This window comes from Magnolia sinica, chromosome 18 (assembly GCF_029962835.1).
Source record: "Magnolia sinica isolate HGM2019 chromosome 18, MsV1, whole genome shotgun sequence".
Classification (NCBI taxonomy): Eukaryota; Viridiplantae; Streptophyta; class Magnoliopsida; order Magnoliales; family Magnoliaceae; genus Magnolia; species Magnolia sinica.
Window position 1 is genome coordinate 34,411,303 of NC_080590.1, and position 21,635 is coordinate 34,432,937.

The 21,635-nt window shown below is 38.8% G+C and overlaps 1 protein-coding gene across 1 annotated transcript in view; it reads right to left on the reverse strand.

Annotated features, from left to right (window-relative positions):
* Positions 1 to 21,635, reverse strand: part of LOC131233779 (magnesium transporter MRS2-I-like) — a 54,977-nt gene that overhangs the window by 24,632 nt on the left and 8,710 nt on the right. The window contains exons 3-5 of the mRNA XM_058230567.1: positions 13,029 to 13,182; positions 12,313 to 12,434; positions 1,591 to 1,665 (exon numbers count right to left, since the gene is read on the reverse strand). Of these exons, the coding sequence (XP_058086550.1) occupies positions 1,591 to 1,665; positions 12,313 to 12,434; positions 13,029 to 13,182 (351 nt within the window). The remainder of the gene's footprint in view (positions 1 to 1,590; positions 1,666 to 12,312; positions 12,435 to 13,028; positions 13,183 to 21,635) is intronic.

Below are 21,635 nucleotides of genomic sequence, written 5' to 3' on the forward strand. Positions count from 1 at the left end.
AATTTCAATATATAAAAAAAATAAAATGGATTGAAAATTGAAAATGCTCATCGGATCGAACATGTGGGATATATTGGCACTACCTATGCGTTTCGTATCCCACAAGTGGGATACAAGATATATCGTGGGATATATCGGCCAATATCGTCGATATTTATAACATTGGGTAGAGTAAGGTTTAAGGTACATTAGGGTGCTAAGAAGCACATATTCTTTTGATTACTGACTGGAAAATTATTTGAATTATTTATACAATTGTGGGAGGCAGAACTAAATCAAAACGAGAGCACAGGATGGGTGAAATCCACAAAATTGAGTCTCCTAATGCAGCCTTAAAAGCTATAAATTTCAAACAGCAAATCCAAATCCATTCTATCCACTAAGAGACCCATTGGATAGGCAAAGTTAATGCAAGTGAAGTGTTGTACTCTTTAAAGAACCGTTTGGATGTTTCGGCAGGAGGATGAACAGTTGACGAATATTATGTGCTTTGGAAGTTTAAAGACGGTAACTGAAGAATGAAATAACATGAATATTGGAGAGCAATTTACCACCCTATATAGATGCCTAGAGTGATGTTTGGGTAGTTAAATACTTTTTAGGACCTACCAAAAGTTGCAAGTGAGGATATCAGCTATAATCCCAGAAGCCCAACATCCGGACAGGCCCTGAGCCAGCTAACAGAGCTCAATAGCCATATCATGTTAGCTAATAGAAGTTCTAATGTATCAAGTACCAATAGTAAAAAATTGATTTAGGCCAGTAATTAATCTAGTACTGCTTATAGCGAATGTCGTGTGAATAGAAACCATAATAGGGCAGGTGCTATGTTTTATTGATAACTAGGAAAAACCTTTTTTGTTTTGGGAAGATTCAGATAGACATAACATCACCAACCATTTTCCAATGTTATTATTATTTTTTCTTTTGTTTTTGTTTTTTGGATTTTTATGGAAAAATTAGTCAAAAGTTCCGTTTTCGTGAAATAATCTCGAATCAAATTGCCTAGCAGGTGCTTTTTGAGAGGGAAATTACCAAAATGCCCTCAATTAGTGTGTGTGTTTTTTTTTTTTTAGTTTATTTTATCTCTAGAAGTGACTCTCAATTAGGTTTTTTTAAGCAATAAAGTCAAGAATTGTAGGGTCCACATGGTCTGTGCATGATATCCAACCCGTTAACAAATGCACCCGACCACGATGATCACCCAAACAAAAAATTGGGCATATCAAATCATTTGATGGGTTACAAATGAATTTGGATGGAGTAACTTATTTTTTATGGTGTGGCCCACCCAATGATTGGATTCTCCATAATTTCTAATCATCCTATCATTATAGTGGGCTGCATCTGTTGGACACCTTGGAAGTCATACACATGCCAATTGGGCCCACACTTCTCGACTTCAACACTTTCCAAAGAAATTATAATAATAAAAAAAATAATGAGACATTTTGGTAATTTAACACCTCTAAAAGTACTGCTCAATAATTTCCAATCATGGATGCATTATTTGGTAAAATCCGAATTAGCGAGGAATTTTACCATTATCGTTCGGGACATGGCACTAAGGAAGCAGGAAGAAAGTCTTACCTTTTGAACTCGAGCATTCAAGCTTGTCATTGCACTCTTCAACTTGCGCACTCGATCCAAGTTACGACGGCTAATCTACATCAACAAACAAATTCAATAGAAGAAGAAAAGAAATTTAGCACACAAAAAGAATTAAAAGAATCAACATTGGTAGAGCACAGTTAGTAAAACACCATATGGAAAAAAATCGTTCGGGAGATGTTCGTGTTTAGTTTGGTCTCAATCATTAACAAGACCATGAAAATTTGGTCAAGAAGTGGAAACATGACGTAGGGATGGACATGATGAGGTTGATCACCGTCTTCCTCAGGGGATAATTACTCCGAATCCACGAAGCTTCTCTGGACTCCTCAAAGAGATTCCTTGAATCCATGAGGAGAAGTAGAAAATAAAAATATAATCTAATAAATTTGAAAATAAATTGATTGATGATAAAAATGAATTTACAACCCTTTAAATAATGATATAAAACCTAGGAAAAGTTTCATAATCAAACTCCTTACAAAATGTGACTTACTATAAATAGTAAACTTACTATTTATAGACGGTCATGATTTCTACTAGACTTCATGAATTTTAGCCAAAAATAGTAAGTGTCCAATTTGGCCTTACCATACTATTCTCCTAATTTTTCTAAGACCTTTTCATGTTCGGCATGACTCCTAAAACTTAAAGGATCAAGAGTTATGATCGAACTAAAACTTACTGTAAATAGTAAAAAAGAAAATAAAATGGACTTTCGACCGTAGATCTGATGGAATCTCACAAATCCGGCATGGGTAGCATGACTTAGTAGGGTTGGTTGGATAAAGTAGCTTCTCCTACCCCAAAATCATATATGGTACGTCGAATAACTTATTCTGCTTATAAGATATGCCTGTTTTAGGGTTCTGACAGTCCTGATCACTTCCACCTCCAATCGGGCCTTATCTGATCCATCTTGGCCATGAAAGTGCCCGTGACCCAGGTTGAGGGTCAAATATTGCATATTATCTCCCATTTATATCTTGGTTTTATGAACATGATAATGCTTAATGTTCTATTTTACTCATGTTTGTGTTGCAAGGTGAATTTAAGAGCTTGGATTGAAAAGGGTGTTAAAAGCATGGATTTGATACTTAAGAATCACCAAGGCAAGGGATGGATCTTAGGAGACCAATATTGAAGAATTCACATGCCAAAGATCCAAGAAAACTAAGTGAGGAATGAAGAGAATCAAATATTTGAAGTAAAGAAAAAGAATCCTGAAATCGTCCTGAAAAAGCATAATCTGAAACTGTAGGTCATTTTGTGAAATTGCGCAGCGTAAAGTCTATTTTGAAAAAGTTTGCAGGGTGAAATCTATTTTAGCAAACTACATAAATTTGAGGCGGTTTCTATAGTTTTCCAACTAGTTGCGAAGGTTGAAGTTCCACAACTATAAATAGGACTCCCTAAGATGTTCCTAAGTATCTTTTAGGGTTTTAAGAGTGGAGCAAAAGGTTGGAGAAGCCGTCGCCAAGTGTTTTTCTTCTTCTTTCTTAGTTATTTTCATGTTTTTCTTAAGAGACTTTGGTCCAATCATGTCTATGGTTGGCTAAACCTCTTAAATAGGGCTAAGAGGTAAAGCTTGTAGCATGATAGGATATTTCTATTGCTTTAATTGATGTTTATGTTGAACTTCATAGATTATAATTTGATATTTAAGGAATACTTTCAATTTTTAATGATTTATATATTATGACTCAAGTTATAGTAGATCTGCAATAGCTTTGAGTATCTTTTTTTCTTAATTTGAGATTGTGAAATTAGTAAGTCTTATTGTTCACCATCGTCCCTTGGGCATGGTAGGGTGATAGAATCCTTTATAATATTTACAATTCTCCTGCTTTGAGATTATGGGATTGGTAAATCCTATTGTTTGTCATTGTCTCCTGGGCGTGGTTTGGTGATGAAATCCTTGCTAATTATCATCGTTCTCCTTCATTGAGAAGTAGGTCAATGGAAGTTAAGATTTGGTTTTATTGATATATTTTCTAATTGGATAGGATAGGACTCCATTTCTAATTATGTTACTTAAATCAAGCAAGATGGCTCCCTAATCACTATAAGTGGATCCTTGACACCCTAGTTCCCACCTTTAAATTCTTAGTTTTAATTAGCTATTCATAATTACTCTCTCAAATACATCAAAATTAGTTTCACATCTTCTTCTAGTTCAACTTCTAGTTAATTTCAGAAACATACAAGTTTCAGTCCCTGTGGATTCGACCTCGGTCTTACTGAGATTATTAGTACATCGCAACCCTACAATTAGGGTTGTGAACAACCCGCTCTATATCAATCCCCTCTACTTCAAAAGAATTCGTCCTCGAGTTCTCGTCCCGCTTTAGTTCATGATACTCGGTCGGGTTTGCGATGTTAAAAGTACGTGAGATCTCCATGTCAACTAGAAGATCAACAATATAAGCATTGTCATTGATCTTTCAGAGGATTGGTACCGGTTCCAATCTTCTTATTTTTTAACTTGTTATAGGTCCCGGTCAGAAATCTCTCCTTACGTAGATGGACCATAGCATGGTCGCCCACTTCAAACACCTTTCATCGCCAATGCTTGTCAACCGGAATGAGGAATTCCCTGTCGAGTGGTTCACCATATTGTTGAATGCAAATTAAGCTTAAGACAAGGCCAAATTCCACTGCTTGAGTTTATCAACTGAAATACATCAAATGAGGTTTCCCAATGTGCGATTCACAATCTCAATGTGATTATTGGTATGTGGGTGGTAAGCACTGTTGAATTAAAGTTGTGTACCAAACCGATTCCACAAAGTTCGCCATAAGTGGCTAATGAACTTCATGTCACAGTCAAAAGTAATAGTCTTGAGAATCCTGTGTAGCCACATAACCTCTTTAAATAATAGAACCGTCATGTGGGTTGCATCGAAGGTCTTCTTACATGGGATAAAGTGCGATATCTTTGAGAAACAATCTACCACCACGAACACCAAATCCGTGAAGAGCTGTTTTCCCGGGAGACCTAACACAAAGTCCATAGGTAAGTCCTCCTAATGGCCATCAAGCATAGGTAATGGGGTGTAAAGGCTTGTATTTTGAGACTGCCCCTTGGATGACATCGCTGCACTGGTTTACCTACGTCACATACCAATTATGGCTAGTAATACTCCTCTTCTATAAGAGCCCATGTCTTATCTCGCCCAAGGTGTCCACCAAGGCCACCTTCATATAGCTCTTGAATAATCTACTCCCTCAGAGAACTTAGGGGAATGCACAGTCGATTCCCTTTAAAAAGGAAACTGCCTTGCATATGTAAGACATTAGGATGACCCTCTTGGCACCTCATCCATGCATCCTTGAAGTCTTTGTCCTCGGCATACAACTCCTTGAGACAGTTAAAGCTGACCATCTCATTGCTCATTATAACTAGTAGTGATGCGCGACAGTTAAGTGCATTAACCACCTTGTTCTACCGCCCTGATTTGTGCTTCAAAATAAACGTGAAATCCTGCAAAAATGTAACCCATTTAGCATCCACACGATTCACATTAGCTTAACTATTAATAAACTTTATGGCTCAATGGTTAGTATAGAGAACAAACTCTCTCTGGATTAGATAATGCCGCCAATGTTGCAGTACTTGGACAACTATGTATAGCTCAAGCTCATATGTCGACCAATTCTTTTGGGCTTTGCTAAGTTTTTCACTATAAAAGGCTACCAGCCTACCTTCTTGTGATAAGACTCCTCCAATTCCGACATATGAGGCATCACACTCAATCTTAAATAGTTTGTTGAAACTATGAAGCACTAAGACTAGTGTTGTGGATAATCGATGTTTGATTTCAACAAAGCTCTTGTCAGCCTCATTGGTCCACTGAAATAATCTATTTTTCTTTTTTGAGACTGCCCCTGGGCTCTTAGCTGCTCATCGAGCTTTTCAGGAGTTGGGGTGCAAGCTCGAGGAGGTGAGGGCGTGTCTCTAGACCAAGGCTACCAAGCTTGAGGCCTTTATCTCAGCTAGGGACGTGGTCGTCACCCAGGCCAAGTCTCTTCAGGAGGCCTTGCGAATTGCTCAGGAGGAGTGTGCATCTCTTGGGACTCAACTGGCTGAAGTGTGGCGGGAGAGGGCCGCATTATGGGCCGAGTCAAAGGGGTTAAAGTTGTGCCTATCCATTTTCGAGGCTGAGTGGGCAAAGGCAGAAGCCAAATCCATGGGGGTGGAGGCTAAGTTGGTAAAAGTTGAGGCCTCTATCCCAGCTGTGCAGGCAACAATGGTGGAGGCATATAAGGCCTCTAGGGAGCGGGCTAACCAGCTTGAGGAATACTTCAACCCCAGCTATGGGCAGTGTCAGGAGCATGTTAGGCAAAAGTATCTGGAGCTCAACTTAGACTACGTAGTCGATGAGTCTCTCGAAGATCCTGCCCCTGCTGCGGCCGAAGCTGAGCAGCCCCCCAAAGAGTAGACCAGGCCTCTCCCCCTTCCAATATTTTTTTTAAAAAAAAAAAGGTTTTTTTTCCCTTTCTTTTGCTAATGAAAAGACATGTTTTTGCAATGATTTCCTAATAATGTTGTGTGTATGTTCTTCTTAAGTTAATAGAATTAATAGGTCAAATAAAGTAGAGTTTGTAGGTCGAGCAATGTATGGCTATAAGCTAATTATGTAGTGGTAGGTCGTGCATGATAGAATGGATAAGCCAACCACATAGTAGTAGGCTGAGAACTTGGAAGGACACTCTCCCCTTAAATTGGGGGAAGTCCCTTGGTCAGTCATATAGCTCGAGTAGTATGGATAATAATGTTAGAAGAAATTTTCTTCCCCTGACTTAGAGAATTATTTTTTTTAATTGTAGAATTCATAGTAGAAAGAGAATAATAATAGTATCACGAGCACCTTTCTCCCTTTGAAAAGGGAGGTTGCTCTTAGTTGACCGAACACTTATCGAGTTGATTAACATGGTTGACATATCTAGAACTTTTGAATTCCTTTTCAGGAATAGTAGATCTTGAGGTGCTCGACATTCCATGGATGAAGCAAAGGCTGTCCATTAATGTCGATAACTCAATATGCTCCTAGTTATATCGTTCCTGTTACTTTGTAGGGTCCTAATGTTCCAGAGCTGGGCTCCTTGGTGCTCTAGAAGGTTTCTCGAAGGACTAGGCCCCCTACTTAAAATCTGCATGCCTTGACTCTGGAGTAGTAGTATTGGGTGGCCCACTGTTAATAGGCGGTGATTTTCAACTATGCTCGTTCCCTTTCTTCCTCAAGGAGGTTTAAACTCAGGGCCATCTGCTAAGAATTTTGGCTTTCGTCGAACGATTTAATATGTGCGGCAGGGATACCTATTTCAACCGGTACCACAACTTCTGCACCAAAATCTAGGGAGAAAGGAGTCCCTCCATTCGAAGTCCGAGCATTTGTTCGGTATGCACAGAGGACATGCAGTAGCTCCTCGGCCCAGGCCCCTTTGGACTTCTCGAGCTTGGTTTTGAGATATTTTTTTTATGATCTTGTTAACCACCTCTACTTGTCCATTGGCCTAGGGATGTCGAGGTGATGAGCAAGCATTGCGAATACCAAGTCTCTCGCAAAGTCCTTGGAAGCGTGTATTATCGAATTGCTTGCCATTATCGGTAACAATCGTATGGGGGATGTCATACCTGCAGATGATGTTCTTCCAAACAAAGTCGATGATCTTCTGCTCCGTAATTTTGGCTAGCGATTTGCCCCGATACCTCGACAACCGACTGTTGATGCTAAGATCTAGTCATCCCTACTAGCTTGTCGTGTACCTGAAAAACTAAGTGAAAATGGGGGCCCAAGTTCTAGCTGGGGACCCTCCGATGCCTAAGTTAGAAAAAACACACTTTGGGTCTAGCTGAGTTAGGGGTGTAGTGCTTACCATCTCCTATAAGGTAGGGTTCTTATTTATTACCTTTCTAGACCTCTACCATCAATGGCGATGAGTCTACCGTGTAGATATGTATCACACAAGGGATCTTCTCCTGGATATATGGCATTTATCTCAGCATGATTTTCAGTAGAGATCTTGGGGAGGTAATCATTTATGTATACAAAGGGGATATCACCTAGTGGAAAGCATCTGAGAAGGTCGTGGTCGATAGTCGAGGCCAACCTAAGTTACTTGGTCAAGATCCTGCAGATCGAGCTTGGTTGATGATTCAGGTCAGAGTCGATTTCTGTGATCATGTTAGCTCCATAGTTGTCCCTTGTTCGAGACAATGAAATGTCGACTAGGCGACCAAGGCCACTACTCATAGCTAGCGCCTGGATTAGTCATGGAGGTCGTAGTCGGCATTCGAGGCCGAGCTCTTACCCGATCTCCCATCCGAGTTGTTTTTCTTTATCGTTTTCTTCTTATTAGAGTCGTTTGGTCAGTTCAGTTTTACCCATAACAAGATGCATAAAAGTGCTTGGTGCATTGGATCAACCGAAGAGCATGACCAACTACTCGTACAACCCTTCCTTAGTCTTAAATGTCGTTTTCCACTCATCACCAAGTCGGATACAAATATGATAGTATCTGCTTCTTAGATCTATTTAGAGAACACTTTAACATCTTTTAGTATATCGAGCATGTCGTCCAACTATGACATTGAGAATCAATATTTGATAGTAATCTTGTTAATTGCCTAGTTGTCGACACACACGCATCAGATCTCATCTTTCTTAGGCGTTAACAATGCTGGCACGACACATGGGTTCATGCTCTCTCTTAAAAGACCCTTACATATCATTTCCTTTACCTTCCCCTGAAGTATCTTGCATTCTTTCGAACTCATCTGATAGTGTGGATGGTTGGGCAAGCTAGCCCTAAGGCTGAAATCTATGTGTTGTTGGATATCCCATATGAGGGGCAATCCATCAAGTAACTCTTCGGGCTAGATTTCCTTGAATTCGTTCGGCAATGGCCTTAAACTTAAAAGAATGTTTAAGGGTTTCGATTCATCGCCCTTTATCACTATAGTGTACACCTCACCGGTTTTCTTGGATTCCTCTACGAAATCTCGGATCGTTAGGAGGGAACTCCCCTCCACTTTAGAAGATTCAGGGTGGTTCTCTGGTATCATAGGGGCAATGATTATCTTTTGATCGTCCTTGACGAAAACATAAACGTTATCTCATCCATGGTGGATCACATCACGATCCGACTGTCATGGTCGACCGAGTAACATATGACATGCTTCCATGTTGACCACTTTACACACTACTTGATCCTTATAATTTTTATCAATTGAAAATGAGAGTGTATTGTTTAGTTACCTTAGTCTTGTTTACCTTATTTATCTACCCAATTGAGTAGGGAGAAGGATGTTTTGTCGTAAGTAGCCGCAACTTATTCACCATCACTTTCGAGATGATGTTCTCGCTACTGCCACTTTCTATGTTTACATCACAGACCTTGCCATTGATGGTATACTGCATATGGAATATATTGTGCCATTGTGGATGTAACTCCTTCTGTGGAGTATACAATAATCGCCTTATGACTAAGGATTCATTATGATCCTCGACCAACCATTCTTCGTCATTAGCTCCTTCTTTAGTGGGTTATTTATCTTCATCGAATCCAGAGTCTTCTTCTACTGCATCACGTATAGTGCCTCCTTCGTTGATGGTCAAGTGGGCTGTAGGGCATTGAGGGCAGGTGTTTGATAAGTGACCTGGTTTGCCGCAACAGTAACAAGTGTTCAGCCTTAGCTGACCATAAGGATTAAGAATCTTACTCGAACCCACTATAGTTTGTGTCACACGTTGAGGCCTAGATGGACCTCTCCCCATGTCATAGCTTGCGGTTACAGGAGGATGAGGATGTCCTCCTACTGGTTCCTTTTCCACATATTAGCGCTGAATCCTACGTGGGACCCGTCATGGGGAGCCAAGTTGAAGGATAGGGTCAAGTAGGGACTCTTGTAAGCTATGTTTCTGCCCTACTTTTCAACTAAACTGCTTCATCCACAATCCTAACCAAGTGTATCTGAACTCAGTCCTGAATTATCGATCATAACCGACCTATAAATCGTGATATCTACTGTGATTTACTTTCCAACAGGTCATTTCACGTTACCAACCGCTGGAATTCTTCAATGTAATATGCGACGGTTCAATTCCCCTGTTGGTAATTTTGGGATTGTTGGAACAAAACCAGCCCGTAATCACTAAGAAAGAATTTTTATCAAAGAAGGCGTCTCATATATGACCATGATCGGATGGGCGCCTTGTTCTATCGGGCATGTAAGAGTTCTAAATGCTATTGATTTTACTTTTTTATGCTTTAGCACATATATGTAATCAAAATATCGTTTTACTTCGGCTAACCAGTCAAGGAAATCTTATATATGCAATAAGCCATTAAAACAGAGAAATTCGACCTTACCTTGATAGTCTCTTTTAGCACGATATAGTCGATCGCCTCCATAGACTAGCCGTTAGGAAAAGCTTCCATCGATGTTCTCATCGTTGGAGCTCAACTCATCTGGGGTAGCTCTATAATTCACCTCCGAAAGTGCCTTACAGAAATTGGGGTTATGTCATAACAATAACCACGGGCAGCTGAGCATTGCCTTGGGCTCGGGGCAAAATTAGCATATTCGCAAGACTGTCGAGGGTTACCTGCACCCCTTACATGGTCAACAGACTCTCTCGGTCGAAAACTTTCATTCATTTTAAAAGATAATAAGTATTGGGATCATCGTCCACGGGATTTTGGTTCATTCCTTTGTTATTTGTCATCATTCTGAGGAGAGTCCTCACTTTGATACCAATTAACACGGGATGAACGTGATAAGGTTGATCATCATCTTCCTCAGGGTATAATTACTCTGAATCCACAGAACTTCCCTAGACTCCTCACAGAGATTCCTCGAATCCATGAGGAAAAATAGAAAATAGAAAAAATCCTAATAAATTCAAAAATAAATTAATTAATGATAAAAATGAATTTACAACCCTTTAAATAGTGATACCAAACCTAATAATAAGTTTCATAATCAAACTCCAACTCAAACTCCCTACAAAACATGACTTACTATAAATACTAAACTTACTATTTATAAACGGTCATGATTTCTACTAAACTTCATGGTTTTCAGCAAAAATAGTAAGTGTTCAATTTGGCCTAACCATGCTATTCTTCTAATTTTTCTCAGCTCTTTTTATGTTGGGCACGACTCCTAAAACTCAAAGGATCAAGAGTTATGATCAAACTAAAACTTACTAGAAATAGTAAAAATGAAAATAATATTGACTTTCGAGTTGATCTGATGGATTCTAGCAAATCCGGCATGGGTAACCCAGCATAGAGGGGTTGGCTGGCTAAAGTAGCTTCTCCTACCCCAAAATCATATATGGTACGTCGAATAACTCATTCCGGATTGCGAGATATGCCAGTTTTAGGGTTCTGATGGTCCTAATCATTTTCGCCTCTGATCGAGCCTTCTCTAGTCCATCTTGACCATGAAAGTGTCCATGACCCGCTCTTCATCAAAACTCCAAAATTCAGATAATGAAAAGTTTGGGTTCGATACGGTCCTAACTTAATTGAACAGAGTGAAAAAAAACAAGGGCTTATGCACATGTATATGTGTGTGGGATATAGATAATGTTAAAATAGAAAACTTCAATTAAAATATTAGAGATTCCAATATGCATAAGCAGTAATGTATATAGGTAATCAAATAGTGGGTTTATATAATTCTTTGCATCTCTTATATCCTTCCTTATAATAAATCAATCCATCTCTACTAAACATTCTGACCTTCTACTCAATTCATGGTGACCACCTATCTTTATTTTTTAATTGCTTATCTTTATTTTTTAATTGTTCAAAAAAAAAAGAAAAAAAAAATCCTGAATAAAATGCTCCAAAAAAAAAAGAAGAAGAAAAGAAAATAATTTAGATAAGGAAGAAGATAACCAGGAAGTTTCTTTTATGCGTATCTTTTTTATCTTTCAAAAACAATTCAAAATAGAGTTTTGCTAACTAAGAACATAAGTTAGATAAGGAAGTCATGTTCTGATATCGCAAACTAATTTCCACTACACAATATCAGCTGCTAGAATAGCTAGCTACTGAGTTTGTATCATTGTTTTAGATGAATTTGGAACATGTCAATCATGATTCAATAATATGAAAATATCATAACAAAGCAAAGACTGAGGGGGTTAGCATTTCATTAACAACAAGGATTGCAACCAGCAAAATCCACATGATGCCTACTGGCAATGGGTCGAAGTGACTGAAACTGTTTCAGAGATTTCAATTACTGCATGAAAATTAGTGGGACGCACCCATTTCAACCTGAAACTCATCTAAGGTGCCTTATATAAATAAGCAAGTCTTATAAGGTTTCATCGACTAAAGTGGAAACAGGCTAGACACATAGTTCATGAAGATAATAAATAAATAAAACTACTCAGGATGGTAAAATTGACCAAGTACATGTGTCATCGAGGTGTAGCAGGATTGAAATTATCTGGGCTTATGTACGTAAGCATGTAACGTACTCCAATATACTCTGAACCTAAAATTCCTTCAAATTCAACCTACATATTTTCTCCCAACCCAAATGAGACATTCATCCATGTCACATTTGTAACATAAAAAAGATCTTTCTTAAAAATGCTAACAAATCACCACTCAGTTTTATTCTCTCAGCCAAATTAGAAGGTCATAAACAGATTGAAAAAGGAATCCAGTTACCTTGGAGGTCAGCGCATCTAAAGCTGGGTAAGCAGCAGTCTCCAGTTCTGTGGTACGTGCATCAAGAAAACTGCAAATGGCTTCCAAGGCTACCTCCAGGGCCCGGAATTCAAATGGAGACTCTACATTGCATGAGTCAGCCTTATCAGGACGTCAAACAATAGCACATCTAGATGAAAGAAAGCAAAATCAATTCTAATTTTTTTTAACAAATAAAAAATGAAAAGAGCTTATCATACTAAAAAGCTTATGCAACTGGAAGCATCAGAGTTTGCTAAAATGAAGAAACTAGCAATCATGCCGAGAAGAGTCACAAATGCCATACGGGACTTACATAATTTCAAATAGATTAAAAAAAAAAAAAAAAAAAAAGCCTATAATGCTAGATGAAAAGATGAGAATGTCCACACTCACAATGCCCTTCACTAGTAGCCCTTAAGAGAGAATAATTTGGTATTTTACCTTTATTTTTAAACAATAATCCAAAAAATAACAACCACGGTAACTCCACTCACATGAGCCGAATGTGAGATCACACATGTGACCATGTGGGTCCATGCAAGTGATCAAGTGGTGTCCACTCGTGGGGATCCACTTTTCACTTTCATCAAAAGCAATCACAGATGAAAGAAAAAAAGGTGAAGTTAGTTCAAACATCAAGAGGCAAAGTCGACACCACAGACAAACACCAGAAAAACATTAGTATATTGACATACCATCTTCTTCGCCAGCTTCAGCATTATTTTGCAGGCTTGGGTAGTCACTCCCATCTCCCTCTGCCTGGTGAACGATATTTGCAGGAGGCAAACGCCTACGAAGCTCCTCGACAATGGGAATAACATTATCATCCGTGGGATCTCGAAGCAACACCTACTTAAAAGAAACTCCTTTTTAATAAATTCATTATTGATCCAATAAATAAATAAATAAAACTTTGGAAAGCTGCAAACTAACCAGTACGAACATATTGGAGTTGCAAACCAAAACCCATTTCCAACAACAGCTGGTGTCTATTGAACTTGAACTTCCAATGCAGCAGTAATAGATCTCAAGGAGGTGTTTTGGAAGATGCAAAGGTTGTATAGGAATCTAGAAATATTAAATGTTGGAAGCTCCTAGTAGGGGTACTGTAGTCTTTTCACATCTCATGAAAATATCTATATAAAGGGTATTGTGTATCGGAATATAGCAAGAGGTGAAGAAGCAGTAAAAACAGTTATAAAAAAAAATAAGTTTTCCTTTGTATTTTTTTCTCTCATCCTTCCTTTTACGTAATCAGATTTTTTAAGTTGTCTTGAGGCTTTGTAAAGCCAATAATTGTATCCTCTTGAAGCAAATAAAATCTGGCTTGTACAGCTAACAATATGGTATAAGAGCCGAGTTTTTTTTTTTTTTTTTTCAAGGGTTGAAGTCGCCAACAGTTTTTCAGCCAAGAACAGAATTTATTTTTTTCAGAAAAACCTGTTTAAGAAGTTCAAAAATAAATAAATAAATAAATAAATAAAATCAGAAATCTATTCCATCCCTCTCTCCCTTCCTTCTTCAAAAATTAGCCCTTTTTCCAAAACTCTCAGATTGTTTGGGTCGTCTTGAGGCTTAGTAAAGCCAATTCGTCTAACCCATAAAGCTTGTTTATGTAAAGATGACCACCACAATCCAGTTGCAGGTTCCTAAGTTGTTAAAGGACAACTATGAAAATTGGTGCTTCCAAATAAAAACGATGTTCAAGTCGCAAGATCTATGGGAGATTGTCACCAATGGGTATATAGAACCTACTATGGAGGAAGAATCCACTTTCTCCAACGAGGAAAAGACCACCCTCAAAAATCAAAAAAAGAAAGACAAGAAGGCTTTATTCCTCTATGAAGCGTTAAATGAATCAACCTTTGAAAAGATTGCTGAAGCAAGCTTTGGAGATCCTTAGCACCATCTTCAAAGGCGTTGATCGTGTGAAATGGGTTCGCCTACAATCTAGAGCCGAGTTCGAAGCCGCACACATGAAGGAAGGTGAGAACATTTACGACTATTTTTCAAGATTACTTGTAGTCGTGAATAACTTGAAAAGAAATGGTGAAAAGATCAAAGACATTCATGTAGTTGAAAAGGTGCTTCGATCCCTCACAACCAAGTTTGAACATGTGCTTGTGGCCATTGAAGAATCAAAATGTCTTGAAAAGCTCTCCATTGAGGAACTAATGGGATTACTACAAGTTCATGAACAAAGAATAAAAAAGAATGCTAGTTCCACAAGTTTAGAGAAAGCATTAGAGTGAAGATTGACTCTAAATTAACAAAAGACCAGTCCTGGTCCTGGAGGCTTCAATTTTTAAGGTGGTTGCGCTCATAACAATCGTGCAAGAGGTAGAGGGTTTGAATATTATCAAGGTCATGCTTAAAATCAATAAAAATTTACCAATGTCCATGGAAGAGGAATTGGTAGAGGAAGATCCATGCATGGTTTTTTTTTTTTTTTTGAACCCAACCTTTTTTCCATTAAACACAGAAAATTACAATTCTTCGGGTGGGACCCAACAAAAAGGGCAGGCCACACCTATCATACGTATAGATCCATGCATGGTTGTGGAAACATAAGAAATGTACAATGCCACAATTGCGGCAAGATTGGCTACTATGTTGGAGTTAAGTGGAGCACGATGAATGATCCAACTATGCCAAAGCATCTAACCATGAAAATGAATACTCCACACTTCTTGCACAAAAACAGGCGTGTGATCGGCTAGACATGTGGTATCTCGACACAGGTGTGAGCAATCATATGAGTGGCAAAAAAGAACTCTTTATAGAACTCACAGAAGATGTTCATGGCAATATGAATTTTGGTGATTCATCAAAGGTGCTCGTGAAAGGAAAAGAAAAAAATCAAAATTTATTAAAAGAATGGTGTGTCAAATTACATCTCTAATGTGTATTATGTACAAAACATGAAAAGTAACATACTCAGTATCGGCCAACTCCTTTAAAAAGGGTAAGCCATACATATGGAGAACTTCTGTCTTTCCTTGAAAGATGCACATGAGAGACTTATTGCTCAAGTCCAAATGGCAAAGAATCATATGTTCTTGCACCATATCAACACAAGACTTAAGAAGTGTCTCTATGGTCTTGTAATTAATGAATCATGGAGATGGCATCTTCGTTTTGGGCATCTCCATTTCAATGGCCTGAGGGTTTTGTCCTTGTCAATCATGGTACATGGCTTGCCAACCATTAAAGATCTAGAACATGTATGTGAGGCATACACACTTGGCGAGCAACAAAGAAACTCATTCCCAAGTGGAGTGTCACGAAGAGCAAAAGATCCATTGCAGATGGTTCACACAAACATCTGTGGACCATTTGAAACACCCTCTCTTGGAGGTAATAAATACTTTATTACCTTTATTGATGATTTTAATAGAAAACTATTGGTGTATTGTAACAAAGAAAAAGTTGTTGCTTTCACTATCTTTAAGAATTTTCAAAGCTCATGTTGAAACTGAAAGTGGATTCAAAATTAAAGTTCTCAGATCTGACAAAGGTGGAGAGTACATATCAAATGCTTTTGAAGACTATTGCAGGGAACTAGGCATCAAGTAGCAGGTCACAACAACCTACACGCCACAACAAAATGGCATAGCGAAACAGAAGAACCACACTAGACATGACGAGGACCATGTTGAAAGAGAAAGGACTGCCAAAGAATTTCTGGCCAGAGGTAATTGCTTGTACTGCCTATTTGCTCAATTGGTGCCCTACGAAAAGTGTTAGGAACATGACACCACATGAGGCATGGAGCGGCTACAAACCAACCATAACGCACCTAAGAATCTTTGGGTGTGTTGCGTATGCTCAAGTTCCAGAGGCGACAAGAAAGAAGCTCGATGATCATGACAAGAAGTGCATCTTCATTAGATATAGTGATGTATCCAAAGCTTATAAGCTCTACAATCCACTAACCAACAAAGTAGTAGTAAGTAGAGATGTGGTCTTCAATGAGGAAGATAAATGGAAATGGAATGAAGAAGAAACTTTTAAAGAAAATCAGATCGAGGTATAAAAACAAAAAGAAATGCCTGAAAGTCAAGAGCAGACAGCTGTGACTCCCACTTCGACCACATCATCAGTATATAAAAGTTTAGAAGGATAACTCATCTCTCCAAAACTACCTCATCAGCCTGAAGTTCTGCCAACTCCTCCTCATCCATGTCTCCTATCAAAATGAGGAGTTTAGAAGAAATCTACGAATAAACAGAAGAAGTTAATCTTTTCTAATTGTATGTAGATCATGCGCCCCTTACATTCCATGAAGTTGTAAAAGAACAATGCTGGAGAATTGCCATGAAAGAAGAAATTCATACCATTGAGAAAAATGACACTTGGGAGCTGACTTCACTACCTCAAGGCCAAAGAACTATAGGTGTCAAATGGGTGTACAAGGTCAAGCATACAACCGATGGAAATATCGTTCGCTATAAAGCAAAACTCATGGTTAAAGGCTACAAACAAAAGTATGGCGTGGATTACAAAGAACTTTTTGTTCCAATTGCTGGACTTGACACCATAAGGATGATAATCTCTCTTACTTCTCATCACAATTGGAAAATCTACCAACTAGATATAAAGTCCGCATTCCTGAATGAAATACTTGAAGAAGAGATCTATGTTGACCAACCCGATGGCTTCATTGTAAAAGGATAAGAGCACAAAGTATATCATTTAAAGAAAGCCTTGTATGGGTTAAAGCAGGCTCCACGTGCTTGGAATGCACGTATTGACAGCTATCTTCAAAGAAATGGCTTCGTCAAATGTCCATATTAGCATGCGGTCTATATTAAGAAGAATGCTCATGAAAATATGCTCATAGTCTGCCCATATATTGATGACTTATTATTAACATGGAACAATCAACAGATGTTCCAAGAATTCAAGCAGTCTATGTTCAAGGAATTCGAGATGATTGATGGCAGACTTATGAACTTCTTCTTGGGGATCGAGGTGAAACAACAACTTAACGACATTTATATATCACAAAAAAGATATGCAAAAGAACTTCTTGAAAAGTTCAAGATGACCAACTACAATGCCGTGAATATTGTTGAATGTCAAATATTGCATATTTCCCCTTGTTTATATATTGGTTTTATAAACATGATAATGTTTAATGAATATATTTTATATATGTTTGTATTGTGATGTGCGTTTAAGAGCTTGGATTGAAAAAAATGTTAAAAGCATGGATTTGATGCTCAAGAACCACCAAGGCAAAGGAAGGATCTTAGGAGACCAAGATTGAAAATCTCAAGCCCTTAAGATTCAAGGAAACCAAGTGAAGAAGGAACAAAGTTGACATATCAAAGTGCAGAAATCCAGAAATCTGAAGCTTCATTGTCAATGACATCGAACACCCTTTAATGGTATCGAAGTAAGTGTTCGATGGTATCAAGACCTGATCAATTGCATCGGAACTTATGTAAAAATCAAGTTTGGTTGCTGGACTAATTGGGTGCATTTCTCGATGGCATTGACCACATGTTCAATTCATCGAAACCCAGTTCGATGGCATCGAGGATCGTCCGATAGGATTAAGATTTTTAGAGAATTATGGAACAACTCACTAGAAAATTTTGGACATTTTTCGATGGATCAAGGACATGTTCGATGGCATCGAAGATACGTTTGATGGAATCGAAGTGACACTCGATGGAATCGACAACCTACGCAATGCGAAAGGGTGTGACTTTCAAATCTCATTCAAACTGGAATTCTTCTTTCAATGGCATCGAAAGTATTACGCAGAGTGAGTAAATTTGAGGTGGTTTCCAAAATCAGCCAGACAAAGGCTATAAATATGAGTTTTCCAAGGAGTTCTAGGGACGAATTAGGGTTCAAGGAGCAGAGCCAAAGGGTAGAGCAGTCTGCCAAGAGTTTTTCTTCCTCTTCCTTAGTTTATTTTCGTGTTTTGTTTAAGATATTTGATTTTAATCATGTCGATGGTTAACTAAACTTCTTAGCTACATTTAAGAGGTGAAGCTTGTAACGTGTTGGGATGTTTATTTTACTTTGAATCTTGTTTATGTTGAACTTCATTGATTTCTAGTTTGAATTTATGGAATATTTTCAGTTTTCTATGGTTTATTGTGACTCAAATTACAATGGACGTTGCGATAGCTTTGAATATCTTCTTTTCATTCTGAGATTGTGAGATTAGTAAATCCTATTGTTCACCATTGTCTCCTAGGCATGATAGGATGATGGAATCCCTTCCAATTATTACAATACTCCTTCATGTGTGAACTAATTTAATGTAAAGTTCATATTATGCTTAAATTATTTTATCTTCCATCTGGATAGGATAGGACTTCGATTCCAGTTATGTTTATTAAATCAAGTAAGGTAGTATCTTGATAGCTACAAGTGGATCCTTGGCGCTCTAATTCCCTTTTGATTGTTGATACTCATTCACAATTACTTCTTTTATTCCAGAATTTAGTTTAGTTTTCGATTCTAGTTCTACTTCTAGTTATTTTCAGAATACATACAAGTTTAATCCCTGTGGATTCGACCTCGATCTTACTGAGTTATTATTACATCGCGACCCTACACTTGGGGTTGTGAACAAATACACCTGTAGCAATGGGCTTAAAATTGACAAGAGAAGGTGGAGGAAAAAATGTGAACTCGACTCTATTCAAAAGTCTAATTAGAAGCCTCAGATACCTCACAATCATAAGGATGGATATCGTTTATAGTGTTGGGCTTTTAAGAAAGTACATATAAGCACCAAAAGAATCGCACTAGCTCCCTGCAAAAAGAATTCTCGGGGTATGTTGAAGGAACCATGAAATTCGGCCTATTCTATCCATATAATGATGAAGCAAAATTATATAGATACTCAGATAGTGATTGAGGAGGTGACTAAGGTGAAAGGAAAATTACCATTGGCTATGTGTTCTATCTCAGGTTGATGACTTTCACATGGAATTTAAAAAAGCAAAGCGTGGTCACTTTATCCACATGTGAAGTTGAATACGTGGCAGCATCGTCCATCATTTGTGAAGTAATCTAGTTGAAGAACTTGCTAAACGAGTTAAAGCATCCTTAAGAAGACTCCGCGGTCATATACGCGGAGTCTTCTTAAAAAAAAAAGACTCTGTGGTCATATACGTAGATAACAAGTCTACAATCGAGCTAGCTAAAAATCCAATGCAACATGGAAGGAGAGCAACACACATCGATACTAGATATCATTTTTTGATAGATCATGTAAAGTAGATAACAGTAAAGCTAGAGTATTGTCATACTACTGAACAAATGGTGGATATTTTTACCAAGGAATTGTTGGCTGAAGCATTTCGATGACTAAGAGAGAAACTCATAATGAAACTGTTATTGGTTTGAAGAGGAATATTGGAGTTGCAAACCAAAACCCATTTCCAGCAATAGTTGGTATCTGTTGAACTTCCAGTGCAACAGTAGTAGTTCTCAAGGAGGTGTTTTGGAAGATGCAAAGGTTGTGTAGGTCTAGAAATATTAAATGTTGAAAGCTCCTAGTAGGGGTATTATAGTCCTTTCACATCTCAAGCAAATATCTATATAAAGGGTGTTGTGTATCGGGATATAGCAAGAGGTGATGAAGCAGTAAAAACACAGTTTAAAAAAAAAAAAGTTTTAGTCTGTTTTTTTTTTTTTTTTTTTTTTTTTCTCTCTTCCTTCCTTTTACATAATTATAATTATTATTATTTGGGTGAGCTTGTTAGTACACACCCATGTCAGTACACACACTCGATGTTAGCCGATCGATACCAAGACCTCAAGTGTTGAAACGAGGTATCTCCACTCAATCTGCAAGTTGAGCTATGGATCTAGATGTTTTTACATAATTAAATTTTCTGAGTTGTCTTAAGGCTTTGTAAAGCCAATAATTCTATCCTCTTGAAGAAAATAAATCTGGCTTCTACAGCCAACGGAACAAGAGTTTCTTTATCTTTTTTTTTTTTTTCATCTCCTTTTGTTTTTTGTTCAATTGAATACTAGCAACTTAAATTAAATAGCTCGACTCGGCCCAAACCCGGCTTTCAAGCCGAACCGAGTCGAACGAGTTAATCGAGCTAGCTCGGTTTGTGTTGAGCTCTATTGAAGGCCTACAACTGAACTGTAATTACTCTATATTCAAGTTGGACTTGAAAGGAATATAATTGCAACTTAAGAGTTACTTCTAATTATGAATACACTGAGAGGGTGGATCCAATATGGGCTAATTCCTATTATGAATGGTAAGTCAGCAACCTAAATTTTTTCCATATGGTTGTTGGGGACAAAAATACAAGTCCGAAGACTCGGACTTAATGCCTCGAGACTCGGACTTAATACCTCGGGTCACCGAAGGATGTGTCAAATCCGAGGCATGGTTCGCTAAACCGAGACAACGGTTGAGTCGGTTCGGACGACTTATCAGCATTCCGGGCATGTGTCGGGCGGACCACCTTACAAGACCGACCGTCGCTAGGTCAGATCTCATCCCGGATATCTTGGGATAAGATCTCCGACCCCGAAGCTCACGGGATCGGATGACGGCTCAAGATGGGCACGATCCTATCTCCGTGATACCAGGAGAAGATCCCGCGCTCAATATCAGAAGGACCCCAGCAGCTATAAAAGGAGGACCCCTGTCACCTTGAGAGGTACAAAACAAATTCCCTCTAAAAACCTTTCAATACTTTGAGACCCCGAGTCCAGGCCTGACTTTGGCATCGGAGGGTCCCCTGCTCGAGCCAGGGTCTCCTTTGTCCTCTTTCTGTGCAGGCATACAAGGGTCAAAGGAGGACTAACCAGACATTTGCATCAACAGTTTGGCGCCGTCTGTGGGAACGTGCAAAAAGCCATCTCGTATCTCTATACTGAGTCCAATGGTGATGACTAGAAGGACGGTCCCAGAAGAAGATTTGAATGAGAACGCGATTACAGGGCCACCGGGTCCAATCGCCGTTCCCCCAGCCCAGAACCCACCTAACAACCGCAACGAGGAGCGACCAGAACAAGCAACAATCAGCGGGGTCACGACGATGGGCGGTTGGACAAGGAGGTTCAAGAAATCCGCTCCGATATGAATATGATGAAGCAGATGCTGGAACGAATGTATCAGCAGCAAATGCAGCCACTCCCGCATCCTCAAGGGGAGACAGCGCACGTACCGACGGCGGCGGATCCTCAACCTTCCGCGCCGCAATCTCTCCGGTCGAGCCAACCCCAAGGCGGACCGGAACCATCTCCGGCGCAGTCAGCCAACGCTTCCCTACCCCCGACTGATCTTCGTCACGAGATAG